Source organism: Cebus imitator, unplaced genomic scaffold (assembly GCF_001604975.1).
Source record: "Cebus imitator isolate Cc_AM_T3 unplaced genomic scaffold, Cebus_imitator-1.0 Scaffold176, whole genome shotgun sequence".
NCBI classification, from domain to species: domain Eukaryota; kingdom Metazoa; phylum Chordata; class Mammalia; order Primates; family Cebidae; genus Cebus; species Cebus imitator.
The window spans coordinates 1,143,531-1,163,007 of NW_016107491.1; the positions used below are offsets into that span (position 1 = coordinate 1,143,531).

Consider the following 19,477-nt stretch of genomic DNA (forward strand, 5'->3'; position numbering starts at 1 on the left):
TTTTTCTTTCTCTGAGACAGTGTTTGCTCTTGTTGCCCAGGCTGGAGTGCAATGGCACAATCTTGGCTCACTGCAAACTCAGCCTACCAGGTTCAAGCCATTTTCCTGCCTCAGCCTCCAGAGTAGCTGGGATTATAGGCTCATGTCACCATGCCCAGGTAATTTTTGTATTTTTAGTAGAGATGGGGTTTCCTCCATGTTGGTTAGGCTGGTCACGAACTCCTGACCTCAGGTGATCTTCCTGCCTTGGCCTCCCAAAGTGCTGGGGTTACAAGTGTGAGCCACTGTGCCCGGCCGGCCTTGTTTGTTTGTTTTGAGACAGAGTCTCACTCTGTTGCCCAGGCTGGAGCACACAGTGGCTTGATCTCGGCTCACTGCACCCTCATCTCTGAGGCTCAAGCTAGCCACTCTTTTAGTAAACATGATTAGTCAACAAATCTGCAATTACTTAGGAGATTTGATTTTTGTTGTTTTTGTTTTAAGTCACTCTTTGTTTGCAATATTAATTTATTTTTCAAGTTTAGAATGTTTTGCTTCATTGTTTCCCATACTTTATTTTAATCTGAGTATACTTTATAATCTCAAAATTTAACTCTTATGTTAATAATAATAATAATAATAGGCATTGCTTTAATGCCAGGACAATTTTAATGATAAGAAACAGGAATTTGTCATGGGCTTGTATTGTCAACATTATCTTCTCATTTCCTAAGCATCCTTCTATCAATTTTTAAATTGGTTAATAGTTCATTTATGAAAGCAAAAACAGCAAAACAACTGTGAGGTTATATTTGGCTGCTAATAGGAAAACATCACAACACAAGTAGCATAAATAATTACCCTAAATTTATTATCCCACATTATACAAAATTCAGAGGTAAGCTGCTTCAAGAATGGTTCCTTCAACGAGGAACCAGGTTTTTCCTATGTTTTTATTTCCATCATTTGAAGCAGATGAATTTTATTTTTAGGTAATCTGCCTCAACGTTACAAGGTAGCAGCTTCAGCAACGGGTGTCACTTACAGACAGGACAAATAGGAGGAGGAGCTACCTTGTGGCTCTTCCCATATAGCAGCATTCATAGCAAGGAAGATTTTCAAAATCACCCATCCCCAAGCATGCAGATACATCCCTTCTCAACTTATTAACCACAGTTCATATAGAAATATCTAAATAAACACTGTAAAGTTAATGGAATCACCATGGTTAATGTGGGTTAACGGTGATTTACTCCATAGGTGAGCATAGGCTAACCTTCTCTGAGAGCTAGATTTATGAACATATTAAGGAGCCTTCTCACTGTCTGATGTAACAGAGAATGTTTCATGGGCAAGCAAACAAGATGACTAAAAATTTTTGTTTAAGTAGAAGAGAAATGATGAAAATGCATTCACAATCTCATTGACCTAAGGTATTTCCTTTTACCAAATCATCTTTTTCTCCATGAACACCAATTTTTGCTTGGTTAATCTTAAAGCATGCATATATTTTTGTGTACAGCATTTAAAATTCATATCACATGGATTATTCCCCAAATTATCTTCTAGTCATTATCATTGCCCATTTAACTCAGTGTATATTATATCGGGTAGATAGATGTGCCACCATATCTAATAACTTTCATTATGTTGGAAACCTACATTGTTTAAAATGTAATTTTATTTTCTGTAGTAAAATAAACGTGAACGTGCACATAGCCATTTTAATAGTTTTAATTCCCAAGTACGATATTACTAATTTGAAGTATTATCTACATTTCTAAGCATAGAAAGGACACATGTAGAAAAAATGATTAGTTTATGATTAAGTAATAAACCACTTACGTATTTCCTCTTAAAACCTTTCAAAGTCTTGCCTCTTTTGTTCTTTATCTCTGTCCAGTTGATAAAATCCAACTATAATCATTTGCATATTAAATTCCTGTATCTGGAGTGGAGAATTGCTGAATTTTTAAGGCAGCAGAAGTTACTATTAATTTATGGTTGGGATGCCAGCAGCCCAGAAATCTGTTAGTGATAAATTATTAATGCTCCGTTTTATTTTACCTAGAGAAAACATCAAACCATTACCTTTTTAAAAGTCTACTACTTCTTATCATTCTGAAAAGCAATCTCAATCTCTTTCTCACACACAAAATTGAATCACAGCAAGAAATTTTTCATCTTCCTATATGCTCTTCGGTAACTTTCTAATCTATCTTTCTGTTTATATCTGTCTCTTTGTCCCCCGCCCCCCCCACCCCGCAAAACACAAACACACACATTCATTACACACACTTTTCAAATATATTTGTATCCACCACCAAGAAAACCTATCATTTTAATGGAAAATAAATCTTTTCTTCATCCTATAGTTAAATTCTTTTCACCTGTGCCTGGGATCTCATCTGCTATTCATTTTGCTTTTCTTATAGCTTTTAACTCTCCCTCTTTAGCCACATAAAATGATAACCTTCACAAAATTTTTTCCTTCATATTCTTTCTGTTAATTTTCAGCGTAGATTTATAAAATAACATCCCAAATTTCTGTTTTCATAGCCTCCATTTCTGTTCCTACCCCATCTCACTTACTGGTGCATTGTCATTAATGGCATCACCAGTAAACTTGTAAAATATTTATTAGTGTGAGGGGGCACCATGCGTGTCATTGTTAAACCCATGCATATGTTTACCCCTTGCCTTCCGGAACACTCTGTGCTATAGACATTGGTGACTCATGACAATTTTTGGAAATACTCACTTCCCTTAGTGTTTGTGTAACTGCAGCCTCCCAGGTTTTCTCCTGCTTCACTGGCCATTTCTTCTCCATTTTCTCATACTTGTTTTCTCTCTGTTGTTCAGAGTCCACTTCTAGGATATCCCTTCCCAATCTACACACTCACCTCATAGTCACTATGAGGCTTACATGAGTTAATATTTGTAAAAGCATTCAGGAGTGTGCTTGCTCCACATCAAATGCTATATACACTTTTTAAATAAATAGATCTCATTCACCCCACGAAATAATGATTGTTTATCTACTGATTCTCACGTTTTTGTCTCCAGAAGATACCTCCATATCTACATATGGGGCTTTGTATTTCATGGTTCCACTGGAGGTTTCACAAATATTTCAAACTCAAACTGCCACACCTTGAATTAATCACCTACCTAGGGCTATGTGATTTTTTATTTTAGGCTCCCAAATCAGTGCCTGGAACCATCAAATGACTCTTTTGCTTAAGTCAGATGCTCATTGTAGGTGGCCTTGATTCCTGTCTTCCTCACTTGCCCATCATTTTAATCATAAAAGTCTCTTGAATTTACTGTTGAATTTTCTCAAAAATTAGACCACTGTTTTTATTATTGTGTCACAAATCATAGATACATCTCTTCCTAAAACTTCTGGCTTTCTGATATTCCAGAATATGCTTCAAATTGCTCTGTAAAAACTTTCAAGCATGCATGTTAAGATAACTTTTTAGTTTTATATCTTACATTTTTTGAGTTTTATATCTTACATTTATATCTTACATTTGCATGTGGTAAATATTTTGATGTTATGATATAAAATATGGAGAAGATATATGATAATGTATTTGAATATTTTTATATGATATATTCCTTGTTTGAGTCACTCGTGCTTCAGAACCTGAATCATCTTGAATGATCTGTCATTATTTAATCCTATCTTTTAAATTGCCTTTTTTAAATTAAAGATATATATATATATATATGTTTGAGACGGAGTCTTACTCTGTCACCCAGGCTGGAGTGCAGTGACACAATCTCAACTCATTGCAACCTTCACCTCCTGAGATCAAGTGATTATCTTGCCTCAGCCTCCCAAGTAGCTGGGACTACAGGTTCATGTCACCATAGCCAACTAATTTTTGTATTTTTAGTAGAAATGGGGTTTCATCACGTTGGCCAGGCTGGTCTCGAACTCCTGACCTCAAATGATCAGCCTACTTCAGCCTCCCAAAGTGCTGGTATTACAAGCCACCCCGCCAGGCCGATGTATTCATTTTTTTAAAGAAAATTTATTATATAAAAGAGCTCATCTCTTTATTTGACTTATGTCTGTAAAATTTCTCACAGATTTTGCTCATTTGTGTCAAAATTTATCAAGTTTTATTTCCAAGTTTTCAGAAGCTTTTGATATTTCACTTTACCAAGAATATATCTTCCAAATACTATTTCCTTCCAGTTTACAGTTGTCGTATTATTAAGAGCATTACTCCACCTATACTGAGTGTGCAGTGGGGCCTCTTTGATTTTGATAGTAGTATAATATGATTTATTGACACACTATGTATTTTCCATCTTATTTTGCAATTTTTTGCAAAGGAGTCTGGATCTTACTCTTTCTGTTTAGTATCAAACTCAAATTGTTAAGAGCTTAAATGAGAATGAAGTAATGGGTGTTGGCTGTGGTGTTAAAGATGTCAGGAATTCTCTGAATAAAAATGTTGAATATAAAACATGTTTATTTAGTTTGAGGGTAAACTAGATTCTGCTTTCACATTAACAATCCCTCCCCTTCTCCACCATTTCTTTATTTTCTGTTGTCTGATTTGGAGTAAATCACACCTAGCATTTTGAAAACAAATAGGCCATTTTTTTTCTAGCTCTCTATCTACTTTCAGAAAACCTTATCTGAAGGCATTTTCTACTTCTGGAAAAAAATCACAGATGTTGGAGTTTCCAATCATGGATTAAATTTTGCTGAGGAAAATGCACTGAGATTATACACTATCTGCTGTGTTATTGACCCGTTATCTTCACTCATCATAAACACAAATAAGTTTAATGGCCTCATTTAAAAAATGGAAAACTGAATCTTACAGATGGTTAGTGTGTTTTTCCATTAAAAAATTGGTAATCAAACTTAGATTTTTTTAATGCATTTCCTATGTCCATTCTATTCATCTCATTTTGTCATGCTACCTTGCCCTATATCTGAAATAACATCAATACATTTCTTTGCTCCTTCTCATTTCGTTTTAATTGGTAAGTTATTTTGAAAGAAAGTATACAAGAGCACACCTAGAATTTTATTATCACCGGTCCTTACTTTACATCCTCACACTCTGTAAAATATTTCTCTAATTTACTCAGAGACATTATACTGTCCACAACAGCAGACACTTCATGTTACTGAAATCCAAATGAACAATTGATAAAGTTTGATAGAACATATACACACGCACACACACACACACACACCACACACACACACACACATACACTCCATTTAGGCAAAGGTACAAATAAATAAACACTTTCCTATGCTCCTAAAAAAGGTGTACGTCAGCAATATGTCTCCGAATGACAATTTTCAATACCTACTGATATTATTAAAATGTTTAAATTTTAGACCCAATACTCCTTCTCCTGTTAATTTACTATAAACAAGTAACTTTCAAAGTTTGGAAATATTAAACTACAAATATACTTTTGCATGAATGCTTAATGATTGCAAAAATAGATATTACTTAATTGCTCAATAATATGAGAATGGTAACATAAATTTTTAAAAATCCAAAAAGATGTTATGTAGCCATTAAATGAGGTTATGCAAGTCAGTTTGGAAAGTTATCAATGTTTTTTTATTATACTTTAAGTTTGGGATACATATGCAGAATGTACAGGTTTCTTACACAGGTATACATGTGCCATGGTGGTTTGCTGCACCCAACACCCGAGCATCTACGTTAGTTATTTGCCCTAATGCTATCCCTCCCCTAACTCCCCAACCCCCGCAGGCCCCCGTGTGTGATGTTTCCCACCCTGTGTCCATGTGTTCTCATTGTTCAGCTCCCACTTATGAATGAGAACATGCAGTTTGGTTTTCTGTTCCTGTGTTAGTTTGCTAAGAATGATGGTTTCCATCTTCATCCATGTCTCTGCAAAGGACATGAACTCAACCTTTTGTATAACTGCATAGTATTCCATGGTGTGTATGTGCCACATTTTCTTTATCCAGTCTATCATTGATGGGCATTTGGGTTGTTTCCAAGTCTTTCCTATTGTGAACAGTGCTATAATAAACATCATGTGCATGTGTCTTTATAGTATAATGATTTATAATCCTTTGAGTAATGGGATTTCTGGGTCAAATGGTATTTCTGGTTCTAGATCCTTGAGGAATCGCCACACTGCCATCTACAATAGTTGAAATAATTTTCAGCCTCTGATATCCTTTTTTCCACTTGATGGATTCATCTATTGATTCTTGTGTATGCTCCACGATGTTCTTGTGTTGTGTTTTTAAACTCCATCAGGTCATTTATGTTCTTCTCTAAACTGGTTATTCTAGTTAGCAATTTCTCTAACATTTTTTCAAGGTTCTTATCTTCTTTACATTGGGTTAGAACATGCCTAGAGGATTTTGTTGTTAGCCAAATTCTGATGTCTACTGTCAGTTGGTCAAACTCATTTTCTGTTCAGTTTCGTTCCCCTGCTGGCGAGAAGCTGTGATTCTTTGGGGGGGAAGAGGCATTCCAGTTTTTGAAATTTGCAGCCTTTTTGTGCTGGTTTTTTCTCGTTTTTTGGATTTACCTACCTTTGGTTTTTTATGTTGATCTTTGGATGGGGTTTCTGCACGAACATCTTTTTTGTTGATATAGATGCTATTCCTTTCTGTTTGTTACTTTTCCTTCTAACAGTCAGGCCCCTCTGCTGTAGGTCTGCTGGAGTTGGCTAGAGGTCCACTCCAGGCCCTGTTTGCCTGGGTATCACCAGAGGAAGCTGCAGAACAGCAAAGATTGCTTCCTGTTCCTTTCTCTGGAAGCTTCCTCCCAGAGATGCACCCACCAGCTGCCAGTGGGAGCTCTCCTTTATGAGGTGTCTGTCAACCCCTGCTGAAAGATATCTCCCAGTCAGGAGGCATGGGTGTCAGGGGCCCGCTTGAAGAAGTAGTCTATCCCTTAGCAGAGCTTGAGCACTGTGCTTCAAGATCCACTGCTGTCTTCAGAGCTTCCAGGCTCTACTGAGGCTGCGCCCACAGCCATCCCTTCCCCCAGGTGCTCTGTCTGTCTCAGGGAGATGGGAGTTTTTTCTATAAGCCCCTGACTGGGGCTACTGCCTTTCTTTCAGAGATTCCCGGCCCAGAAAGGAGGAATCTAGAGAGGCAGTCTGGCTACAGCAGATTAGTGGTGCTGCAGTGGGCTCTGCCTAGTTCAAACTACCCAGCAGCTTTGTTTACACTGTGAGGAGAAAACTGCCTACTCAAACCTCAGTAACGGTGAATGCCCCTCCTGCCACCAAGCTGGAGCATCCTAGGTTAACTTCAGACTGCTGTGTGGGCAGTAAAAAATTCAAGCCAGTAGATCTCAGCTTGGTGGACCCCGTGGGGTTGGGATCTGCTGAGCTAGACCACTTGGCTCCCTGGCATCATCCTCCTTTCTAGGGGAGTGAATGATTATCTCCTGCAGGCACCCCAGGTGCCACTGGGATATGGGAAAAAATCTTTTGCAGCTAGTTCTAATGTCTGCTCAAATGGCTGCCCAGTTTTGTTCTTAAAACCCACGGCCTTGGTGGCATAGGCATCTGAGGGATTCTCCTGGTCTACAGGTTGCAAAGACCATGGGACAAGCATAATGCATCTGCGCTGTAGTGCACCATTCCTCATGGTACAGTCCCTCACAGCTTCTCTTGGCTAAGGGAGGGAGTTCCCTGACCCCTTGCACTTCCTAGGTGAGGCGACACCCTACTCTACTTTGGCTTGCCCTCTGTGGGCTACGCCTACTGTCTAACCAGTTCCAATGAGATGAGTCGGGTACCTCAGTTAGAAATGCAGAAATCACCCACCTTCTGTGTTGATCTCACTAGGAGCCATATACCAGAGCTATTCCTATTCAAAAGTCATTAATATTATCTCATTCAATGGCAAAGGAGTTTACCAAATGACATATGTGTAGTGATCATTTGCATATGCTCATGTAAATACAATCACATGTATACACACACACATATTCATGTGCATAAGAAATCATACACAACAGAAGTTGTTTCTGAATAGGTAGATTGGTGGTTATTCTGTATTTTCTTATTCTGCTTTATATTTTATGATTTTGGAAAAATAGACATGTATTTCTTTTCCAATTTAAAAAGACAGTTTTAATTTTTTAAATACTAAAATAATAGAACAGTTAAATATATAGCTAAAAAATAAGCAGAATACTCCAATTTTGAAAAAAATTTAAATAAAAGCAGTTTGTAAGAAATCTTCATTCTCTCAATCCTTTCTACCTTTGGAAGAAAGTATTTAAGTGTATTATGAATCGTCATAGTATAATTTTGTTTAATTATAATGAATACCAATTTAACAATATCACAGAGTGCTTTCTTTAGACTTATGTTGATATATCACTTAGATGAAAAATGAACTATTTTTTGTAAACGGCATCAAACATAAATAAAATAGGCAATGTTTAAATGATTTCACTGATAAACCTTTTTCTAATTTTTCCCATTACAGAGATAAGAAAAAATAATATTTTGGGATGACAGAGAACATGTAAGCTTATCATGGTCTTATAAATCATATCAAAAGAGGAATATGCTATAGATATTTTAAAATAGAAAAATTGATATTATGAAAGTTATTTCTAATCAAAAGTTTGCAAAATATACAGAGAAAAAATTCTGTGAAAACATTTTTCTGTTTTGGACACTTGTAATAACTGTAAAAAGAAACTAATTATTGCATCAATAAGGTGCCGATAAAATATATCACATTTTAATGATTTATTGTGGGACCGAATTCATTCAGACACAATAAACACCTTATATAATAAACCTTGAAAGCAATTTGGAATTCTTTGGTAGACTGCACAGTATATTAGAGACTCTATAGTCATGAGCTAAGCCAGAAACTACAATGTAAACAACTAAGTTCATTATAACAGCCTCTCTAGTACTGGCCTTCTGTGCAACTCTATACAGACAGTAGTTAACTCTAATCTGTAAAGACATTGACCCTTCAGCAAATCAGTTGTGGCCTGATGCTGATGTGATTCCATTACTGTCTATTTAATAGGATTTTTGAGAATACATTTCATGACTACAGAATTCGGGTAGATTTTCTGAGAAACAAAGGCAGAAGAAAGGAAAAAGTGATTAATTAAATAATAATTGTCTTCTCTATAATAAAAGATTAATTTATACTTGAGGTTCATTACCCATTATATTCACTTTTATCGATACCATTTAAAATAATTTTAGCTTATGTATTTGTTTTAAATTTCTCCAGTGACCTTTTGCTTTCTGTAAGAGAAAATACAAAATAAAACAATTTTTACTGAATCTTTAATTCATAAAAGATTTATTCCACAAATATCCATTGAGTTCCAGTGGGTACCAGAAAGAAAAACATGATTCCCACATTTCAATGTGAAAGAAAAGACAGAATAAGCAAATAAATATATAATGTGTAACACAGGAAGAGGCACAGTGATTTTAAAAGCATAGGAAGGAAGAGAACATAACCATCAACTATTTTATGCTCTGAAAGACACCATTTGTATAGAGATTTTATATAGAAGCAGTATTTCCATTCCATTCATGAGATCAAGTCAGGGCAGGATGCCAAAAGTGGAGAGATAATAATGACAATATGGGTAGGATTTATCAGAAATTTCTCTCTGCTGCCATTGGGAATATCTTTCCACCATTTTTCATATTAGTGATAATGACTGATCATTTTCCTCAAATATTGTGATACATACTACATATTTAGATGGGGGCCATTAGAATGTTTAGTATACGAATTTTATTATGCACAATTAGGAAAAAGATCTCCAATTTCAAAATAAACTTTCTGGGTACTTTCATAGCTACTCTGAACAACTAACTGAATCAGTAAACAAATCTATTTCTCAATTTCAGGTTACAAAAATTGACTTCCTGGGCAATGCCTTCTGCTCTCTTACATGTATTTTGCAATTACAGTTGAGAAATGAGGGTAGAAAAGGAATTAGTGAGGATTTGTTTTTCCTGCCAAGCCTTCCCTTCTTATTGTGAGCAAAAAATACACTTTCTCATTGGAGGATACTTCTAGAAAACATTCATTTTCCCAGACCAGTTCTTCAACTTTAAAAAAACAAGCACAAACAAACAGACGTCATAATTTGGGCAAATGATCATAAAATGTACGACATAAGAAGTTGGCGATTTCTATATTTTCTACAGAAATGTGACAGGTATCACCAGTACTGCCTAAAGGTTAATAATAATGTCGCAAGAAACAGAATGGAAGTCTGTAGCTATGCAGAAAGGAAAGAATTGAATTGCACGTGAGAAAGTAGACTCTAGGACGAGTGTATCTTCAGCTCCAGCCTACTGATAGAAGGGCAGTAACCCCACTTCCAAGACAAATTTACTAACCAAGTTAGAAGCACTTCCTTGAAATACTAGGAATGTTCCTGCTCTGACATGTGTATCCCCAAAATGTTGGAGACCCAACCTCCAATGTGACTATATTTGAAGGTAAGACTTTTAGGAGATAATTAAGTTAAATGAGAGAATAAGTTTTCGATCCTAATTCAGTAAGACTGATGGTCTTAAAGAAGAGAAAGACATCTCTTTCTCTCTCTCTTTCTGTCTCCATGTGCACACAGGACAGGAAAGGCCATGTGAGGACATAGTGAGAAAGCAGCCACCATTGGCAAGCCAAGAGAGAGCCCTCACCAGGAACCATTGGGCCAGCACCTTGATCTTGAATTTCCTAGCCTCCAGACCTGTGAGATACAAATTTCTGTTGTTTAAGCCACACGGTCCTTGATACTTTGTTATAGCAGCCCTAGTAGACTAAGATAGCTCCTGAGAACTTCACCCACAAAATCACTTGTATCCTTACCTGATGAAGATCCATTCTAAGACTTTGTTGGCTAGGTTGAAAGTGACAGCAAATAAAAGCCACCCTGAACTGGGTCTGATGCAGTATTCTTGCCAAACCTCAAATCCGGACCAGTTCATCCTTATGCATTGAGTTTTTTTTATTCATATTTGCTTGTTTCTACCAGCTTAACTGTCAACATAAATTTCATTTATAATACTGTATGTTCAGAGTTCCAAAAAACTGGTCCTACCAACATAGTTTGAAATATGATGCCATTATAAGATGATGACTGCCTCTATCAAATCTTTACTGCCTTTTTCAAATTCTTATCATTTTTATTAAAATCAATCACACTAATCAATCTATACATCCATGTTTAAATATGACTTTTACTAATTTTCTTTCACCAACACTATTTTTAAAAATCTGACAGCATAGAGCAATGATTAAACATATTTGCTTCAGGGTCAGATATAGTTACACTGCCACTTACAAGCAGTTTTTTGGACAATTTATTTTGTTATTTTGAACCATTATTTCTTAAAATGAGCATAAGATAACATTTTCTTAAGGCAAGTGTGAGATACAAATGAGAAAAACAAAATAATAATAAGGATTCAACAATGAAAACTATTTGCATTAAAGATTGATAGAATTAGAAGGACAAATTGTAATTCAGCCTCCCTATAGAAATAAAGTGGCATCTACAGAGCAAATCTAAATAGACTTAATCTACATATAACAATTAATTCCAGATAATTTGAATAGACTATGTTTGAAAGGAGACTCACATGAAACAGAGTTTGCTCTTTTAAACTCTTTAGCCAAGATTTTTTTAAAACTGGGGTATAAATGCTTTGTATTTCCTTTCATGTTTGAAAGGAAAAGAAATATAGTACTTAACAGATTTTCAAGTTTCTCTTTTTTTTATTGTAATTTAGGTTCTGGGGTACATGTGCATATCATGCAGGATTGTAGCATAGGTACACACATGGCAATGTGGTTTGCTGCCTTCATTCCCCCATCACCTATATCTGGTATTTCTCCCCTCATTATTCCTCCCCACCCTCCCCACCCCCGCTGTCCCTCCCAACTGACCACAGTGTGTGATGCTCCCCTCCCTGTGTCCATGTGTTCTAATTGTTCAACACCCGCCTATGAGTGATGACATACGGTGTTTGGTTTTCTGTTCTTGTGTCAGTTTGCTGAGAATGATCATTTCCAGATTGATCCATGTCCCTATGAAGGACATGAACTCATAAGTCTTTATGGCTATGTAGTATTCCATGTTGTATATGTGCCACATTTTCTTTATCCAGTCTATCGATGATGGACATCTGGGTTGGTTCCAGGTCTTTGCTATTGTAAACAGTGTGGCCATGAACATATGTGTGCATATGTCTTTATAATAGAACAATTTACAATTCTTTGGGCATATACCCAGTAATGGAATTGCTGGGTCAAATGGTATTTCTATTTCTAGGTCCTTGAGGAATCACCACACTGTATTCCACAATGGTTTAACTAATTTACACTCCCACCAGCAGTGGCTTCCACAATGGTTGAACTAATTTACACTCCCACCGACAGTGTAAAAGTGTTCTTATTTCTCCACATCCTCTCTAGCATCTGTTGTCTCCAGATTTTTTAATGATCCCCATTCTAACTGGTGTGAGATATTATCCCAGTGTGGTTTTGATTTTAATGACCAGTGATGATGAGCATCTTTTCATATGTTTGTTAGCCTCATCGATGTCTTCTTTTGTAAAGTGTCTGTTCATATCCTTCGCCTACTTTTGAATGGGTTTGTTTGTTTGTTTCTTGTAAATCTGTTTTAGTTCCTTGTAGATTCTGGATATTAGCCCTTTGTCAAACGGGTAGATTGCAAAAAATTTTTCCCATATTGTTGGTTGCTGGTTCACTCTAATGATTGTTTTCTTTTGCTGTACAGAAGCTCTGGAGTTTAATTAGATCCCATTTGTCTATTTTGGCTTTTGTTGTCATTGCTTTTGGTGTTTTAGTCATGAAGTTCTTGCCTATGCCTATGTCCTGAATGGTTTTGTCTAAGTTTTCTTTTATGGTGTTAGGTCTTATGTTTAGATCTTTAATCCATCTGGAGTTAATGTTAGTGTAAGGTGTCAGGAAGGGGCCCAGTTTCTGCTTTCTGCTCATGGCTAGCCAGTTTTCCCAACATCATTTATTAAACACGGAATTCTTTCCCCGTTGCTTGTTTTTGTCAGGTTTGTCAAAGATCAGATGACTGTAGATGTGTGGTGTTGCTTCTGAGGCCTCTGTTCTGTTCCATTGGTCTTTGTCTCTGTTTTGGTACCAGTACTATGCTGTTTTGATTACTGTGGCCTTGCAGTATAGTTTGAAGTCAGGCAGTGTGATGCCTCCAGCTTTGTTCTTTTTGCTTAGAATTGTTTTGGCTATGCAGGCTATCTTTTGGTTCCATATGAAGTTTAAAGTGGTTTTTTCCAGTTCTGTGAAGAAGGTCATTGGTAGCTTGATGGGGATAGCATTGAACCTATAAATTACTTTGGGCAGTATGGCCATTTTCACGATGTTGATTCTTCCCAACCATGAGCATTTTGGAGATGTTTTTCCATATCTTTGTGTCGTCTCTTATTTCATTGAGCAGTAGTTTGTAGTTCTCCTTGAAGAGTTCCTTTACAACCTTTGTTAGTTGAATTCCTAGGTATTTTATTCTCTTTGTAGACAAACCAGTAAATCTGGAAGAAATGAATAAATTCAAGTTTCTCTTTAGACATTCCCTTGTTTAGGCTTGTACTAATCCACTCATTCTGGCTTTGACTGTTGGGTGAACTTCTCTGCCCTATTCCCAGATGTGATATGCAAATCTCCAGGTTTCTAAACTTTATGAATTATTCCCTTCTCTAATGAGGTTAATTAGGGTTTGGGCTGAAACCCAGATTCCTTTATATATGTGGATAGAGTGATGTAGAAGTATTTTATGATAATAAATATAAATGAAATTTAGAGTTTGATATAGAAATAGAAAACATTTAGGCAACTCACTGAATCAAAAATTACAATAATGATCAAACTTATATTGGTAAATGAGTTCTACTTGTAGAATTAGCAAACCAGAGTAACCAGATTTTATCTTGTAGTTTGCTTTGTGGTAGTTCCAACCATCTTGTTCAAGCTGAATTAAGGTAATATTAAAAAATACACACAGAGAGAGAAGCTTAAGTAAATTATTTATTCATTATATTTTCCTGGGTTGGGCTTTGGCCTCTATTTCATCTACTTTGTTTATTTTCAGGATGCTCTGGGATAACATAGTCGAAGTTCTAGTTCTACCTTTGTCACTTACTGGCCATCTACCCATATGATGCTGAAAAATATATTATGTAGCACTAAGATAAATTCAATGTACCTGCATAGTACTATTCAAAATACTTGGACAGTATTATTGTCAATATGTAGCCTAACAGATAAGAAACCACAATAAAAATAGTAAATCAGTCTCCAATACCGCCACTCTTCAGTTTGCCTGAAACACAGATGCGGTTTACGAAGTCTACCAGAGAGGCCTTGAACATCAAAAACATCAAGCCATTGTTAAGTACCTTCAGCCAGGTACCTGCCAGTGAAAATGAAAAAAAAAATGTGCCCTTGATTAAGATTTCAGAGTTGTTCTAGAAAAAGAAACTATAAATCATTCATCATATGAAAACATTTTAGCTATCATTTCTCTTGCTATTGGGTGAGTAACTGAAGCTTAATGGTGAAGAAAACAGGCTGTAGAGCCAGACTGCCTGGGTATTTGTACCACATCTACACCTTTTGTATTGTTGGGAGACGTTTTGGATTGTCTTCCTTTGGATCAGTGTGATATAATATTTATTTCTGTGGAAAAAAAAAATGTTGCTACTTGGAAATCAAATACATTTTATTCTGCTGGGAAAAATTACTTACTACATATGTGCAATGATCTCCTAAGAAGATGATCTAAATCCCAGAATACAGTCTTCTGTGGACCAATTCAGCTCTTTTTGGCTAGGCTTTTCCCTCTATCTCAGAAATCAGGTCTTAACTTGCAGAGTCAGTTTAATCTGGAAAATGTCATTGTTTTCAATACCAATGAGCAGGAAAGCACCCTGGGTCAGAAGCACACTGAAGATAGAGAAGAAGGAATGGATGTAGAAGAAGGTGAAATGGGAGATGAGGAAGCTCCAACAACATGCTCTATTCCAGTTGATTGCAACCTGTATCCAAAATTCTGGTCACTTCGAGATTACTTCAGGAACCTTGTGCAATGCTATGAGAAGATTTCATGGAAAACTTTTCTCAATTATTCTGAAGAAGTTTTAGTTGTTTTTAACAGTTACAAATCAGATGATACTCAGTCCTCAAGAAAAAAGATGGAAGAATTGAAAACAGGAGGAGAGCCTGTATATTTTGCAAAATTTTTAACAAGTGAAAAGCTGATGGATTTACAACCGAGTGACAGTAACTTTGGTTGACACAACCTGTTGCAGTATCTCATTTTATTCCTATATCTCAAAGGGCAGGTCAAATTCAAAAGTTCAAACTATGTTTTAACTGATGAACAATGACTTTGGATTGAAGATACTACAAAATCAGTTTATCAACTACTATCTGAAAACCCCCTGATGGAGAAAGATTTTCAAAGATGGTAGAGCATATAATAAACACTGAAGAAAGCTGGAATTCATGGAAAAATGAAGGTTGCCCAAATTTTGTGAAAGAAAGAAAATCGGATACAAACCTATGAGAATAATTCAAGAAAGAACAACACCTGAGGACTTCCTAGGAAAAGGAGCCAGCAAAAAAATTCTGATGGGAAATGAGGAGTTAATAAGGCTTTGGAATCTTTGTCCTGATAATATGGAAGCCTGTAAATCAGAGACAAGGGAATATACACCCACTTTGGAGGAATTCTTTGAAGAAGCCATTGAACAGGCGGACCCTGAAAATGTGGTTGAAAATGAATATAAGGCTGTGAACAATTCAAATTATGGTCGGAGAGCCCTGAGACTATTAGCACGGAGAAGTCCTCACTTCTTCCAACCAACCAACCAGCCGTTTAAAAGTTTGCCAGAATACCTTGAAAATATGGTAATAAAGCTAGCCAAGGAATCACCGCCTCCTTCTGAAGAAATAAAAACAGGTGAGGATGAAGATGAGGAAGATAATGATGCTTTACTGAAGGAAAATGAAAATCCTGATGTTTGGGGAGACAAACCTGTAACAGGGGAACAAATAGAAGTATTTGCCAACAAGCTGGGTGAACAATGGAAGATTCTGGCTCCCTACTTGGAAATGAAAGACTCAGAAATTAGGCAGATTGAGTGTGACAGTGAAGACATAAATATGAGAGCTAAACAGCTCCTGGTTGCCTGGCAAGAGCAAGAGGGAGTTCGTGTGACACCTGAGAATCTGATTAATGCACTGAATAAGTCTGGATTAAGTGACCTTTCAGAAAGTCTAACTAATGACAATGAGACAAATAGTTAGATTCTTTTTTTTTCTTTTTATTAAAACTGTGATAAGATTTTGTTACCAAGCAGCATTTGATAAGAGGTCCATTGGTTTTAGTAAACAATAAACATTTGTATAACAACAACAACAAAAAAAAAAAACAAGAAAAAGAAAATAGTAAATCATTATAAATATAATGTTTTATAATGATACATCTTTGTACTTCTAATATTATTGCTTTAAATAAATGTGGTATATATTCACCATATGGCCAAAGTTACACAATTTTATATTTTTAATTTTAAGTCATATATAAATAACCTTAATGTCAAAACAACCTTTATAGTGATGGCTCAATATCCCAAAAATGTGGGACCCAACAGGGACATTAATAAAGAGATAAAGTAGGCTCTGTGCCGACTTGTCAGAATGTGGTATGTGGCAAATGTGCAGTTACACAGCTTTAGTCCTCCCTTGGGAAACTGCCCAAACATTTGCCTTCCCACAGTGTATTTATTCAGGAAATACTCTTTTCCTGAGAAAAATCTGGCTCTCAAACCTCTCCCTGAGACTATGCAAGTTCTCCATTGGGGAAATAGAGTTGAAAATCTAGTAAAGAATGTTAATTAATAAAAATCTACTTGCAAATCCTAGTTATTGTCAATATCTTGTTGATTTACAACTGAGAACACTACTTACCTAAAGTAAACTTGAAAAATAGGAAATAGAAAGCTATCAGAATTCCTGTAGCGTTTCTTGTCCCCCTCTCCTCCACCATAGTTTTATTCTAATGTTTTCTTTCTTTATTCATTTTCTTTGGTATTAGTGTGCTGTAAACTCACCCAAAATGAAAAACAGTCAAAGTAAAATAAAATAAAACAAAATGAAAGCACATCAGTTAAAGATTAAAAAGAGAAAAACTGGCTGCCAGGTTTTAGTGGACAGAAGGGTAGGCCCCCTGGAGATGAGACAAATTCAGTGGATGGCAGTAATCAACAAGAGGACAACGACATTAGCCACTGCTGAGCAGAAAATTAGAAAGATTCTTCAAGTTATTTCTTTTCTTCTTTTCTGGTTGTCAGGCTTTGTCTCTTCTGTCTTCCACTGGTACACCATAAATAAGCAGCTAAAGTGAAATTTCTTTCCTTTAGACATGGCAAAGTACTCACTGAGCTTAAAGATTAATAGTAAAACTTTAAGAAAGAAAAAAATTCAGCAATATGTAATAAAGAGAGAAAAATCTGAACTAGAAACTTTAAATTATATAAGTACCATGCTTTTAATATACATGTAAGCACCACATATTTTTTCAGGATTCATTTAAAGATGATAAAATAATGTGTATGCTATAAAACGGATGATAAAATAGATCAATAACTGCCAACTAGTTGTATCATACCTTTCTCAAAATGTTGAACTAGAAATCTAATGTTATAATTTAATCCTATTACTCTCTTTAATTCTATGTGAGCCTCTTGCTCTTTTCTTTTTTGCATCCCATACATCTCATTCTTGTCAATATCCGTTGCCATTCCCTTTGAGGTTTTTTCTTCAAACCACCAAAGCCAAATTGCCAAAATATTTTAGCTCCAATGGATCTGAATCTTTAGAACATGCCTTTTACATTGATACCTGTACTGCCTCACCTTACCACTTGCAGTCTTGCAATTCTTAGCTCCCATGCTTAATCAAATTCATACAAAAATGTCTCTCGGTTTGACCTTTAAACTCTTTCCAAATCACTGTTATTTTTCAATTATATTTTTAGGCCTTCAAAAAGCCTGAGATGACATTCTTAACACAGAATAAGCTCTATAAATACTGAGCTTCTATTTTTACAGTGTACCCGAGGTTTTCAAAAGTTACTTATAAAAATCATAATAGCTAACATTATCAAGCTATTCTCCATTCTAATTCTTTTCTATTTAATCCATTATAATACTATGTGGCATGTTCTAGTAAAGTACCCATTTTATAGATAAGCAAATAGAGATAGAAGCAAATATAGTGTCAGGTTTATATACTTAGTAAGTTACAGAACTGGTGTTTGTATGATCTGTTTTAGTTGGCCAGGGCTGCCATAACAAAGTGCTAAACTGAGTAGTTTGTTATTTCCTCATGGTCCTGAAGGCTAGAAGTTTGAGATCAAGGTGATCAGTAAGATTGATTTCTTCTGAGCTTTTGTTCTTGATTTAAAGATGTTAGCCTTTCCTCTGTGTGTGTCTGTGTCCTAATCTCCTGTTTTTATGGGGATTCCAGACATATTGGATTAGGGCTCAACCCCAATGGCATTTATTCTTTTTTTTATTATTACACTTTAAGTCCTGGGGTGCATATGCAGAATGTGCAGGTTTGTTGCATAGGTATACACGTGCTATCGTGGTATGCTGCTTCCATCCCCCCTCCCTGGCCGTTATCTACAATAGGTATTTCTCCTAATGTTATCCCTTCCCAATCCCCCCACCCCCTGCCAACCCTCATCTGTCCCCCCACCTATTCTTAGTAACCTCATTAGAGGTCTTGTTTTGAAATACAGTTGCATTCTGAGGTACTGGGTGATAAAACTTTAACATATAAATTGGAAAGGGGACACAATTCAGCCCCTAAAACAGTCTTACTACTAACCCCCTCTTCTTAATCACTAAACAAACTTTAAAAAGAAAGGAAAAGCTAGAGAAAGAGAGAGGGAAAGGAGAAAAAGGACGAAGGGAGGAAGGGTGAAACAAAGGAGCTACTTGGGATGGCAGCATGGAGCATTACATGGTTTGATTTAATGGCTTTTAGTTTCCGTAAGGGAGATAGCCATCTCTACTACAGTAATGCACCTGCCAAGCAAACCAGAATAATCATGAAGGCAACTGGAGGCAGAGTGCTTTCCCGAAGATGCTGGAGACAAAATAACTAATTCTTGGGAAGGTAGCTTTGTGTGGCGAAGTGTCCATGAATCCTGGAGTCACTGAGATATGAGTGCAAATATTACTCTGTTTTATTCTATTTGGAAAAGTTATATTTCCTTTATGAACCTCATTTTTCTTGAGATGTACTACATCATACTTCTTATAGGCTAGAATTATTGAGGGGATTATGGTTCATATGAAGTTCATAGAAGAATTCACACAAAGTGAAAATCTCAAAGTTCTTCCTTTTTTCTTTCCTTTCTTGGGTCCTCTCTTAGTAGAT

At 36.1% G+C, this 19,477-nt stretch overlaps 2 protein-coding genes across 8 annotated transcripts in view; both read left to right on the forward strand.

Annotated features, from left to right (window-relative positions):
* Nucleotides 1–19,477, forward strand: part of TFPI (tissue factor pathway inhibitor) — an 82,305-nt gene that overhangs the window by 10,057 nt on the left and 52,771 nt on the right. For 2 of the 7 annotated variants that reach the window (XM_017545045.2, XM_017545046.2), the window contains one exon: nt 1,240–1,359. The exons of 3 other annotated variants lie outside the window; for them this stretch is intronic. The gene's annotated coding sequence lies outside the window, so the exon portion shown is untranslated. Of the gene's footprint in view, nt 1–1,239; nt 1,360–1,392; nt 1,413–13,942; nt 13,956–19,477 lie in introns of those variants that run through there. 2 more of the 7 variants (XM_017545047.2, XM_017545043.2) reach the window with 2 other exon arrangements.
* LOC108315627 (THO complex subunit 1-like) lies at nt 14,037–16,442 on the forward strand. Its single transcript, XM_037744481.1, has one exon. It carries the CDS (start codon nt 15,587–15,589, stop codon nt 16,331–16,333), a length of 747 nt encoding a protein of 248 aa, XP_037600409.1. The 5' UTR covers nt 14,037–15,586; the 3' UTR covers nt 16,334–16,442.

Bases quoted from the DNA above. Each gene is read 5' to 3' on its own strand.
- LOC108315627 (XM_037744481.1), top strand. From the start codon at position 15,587: ATGAGAATAATTCAAGAAAGAACAACACCTGAGGACTTCCTAGGAAAA.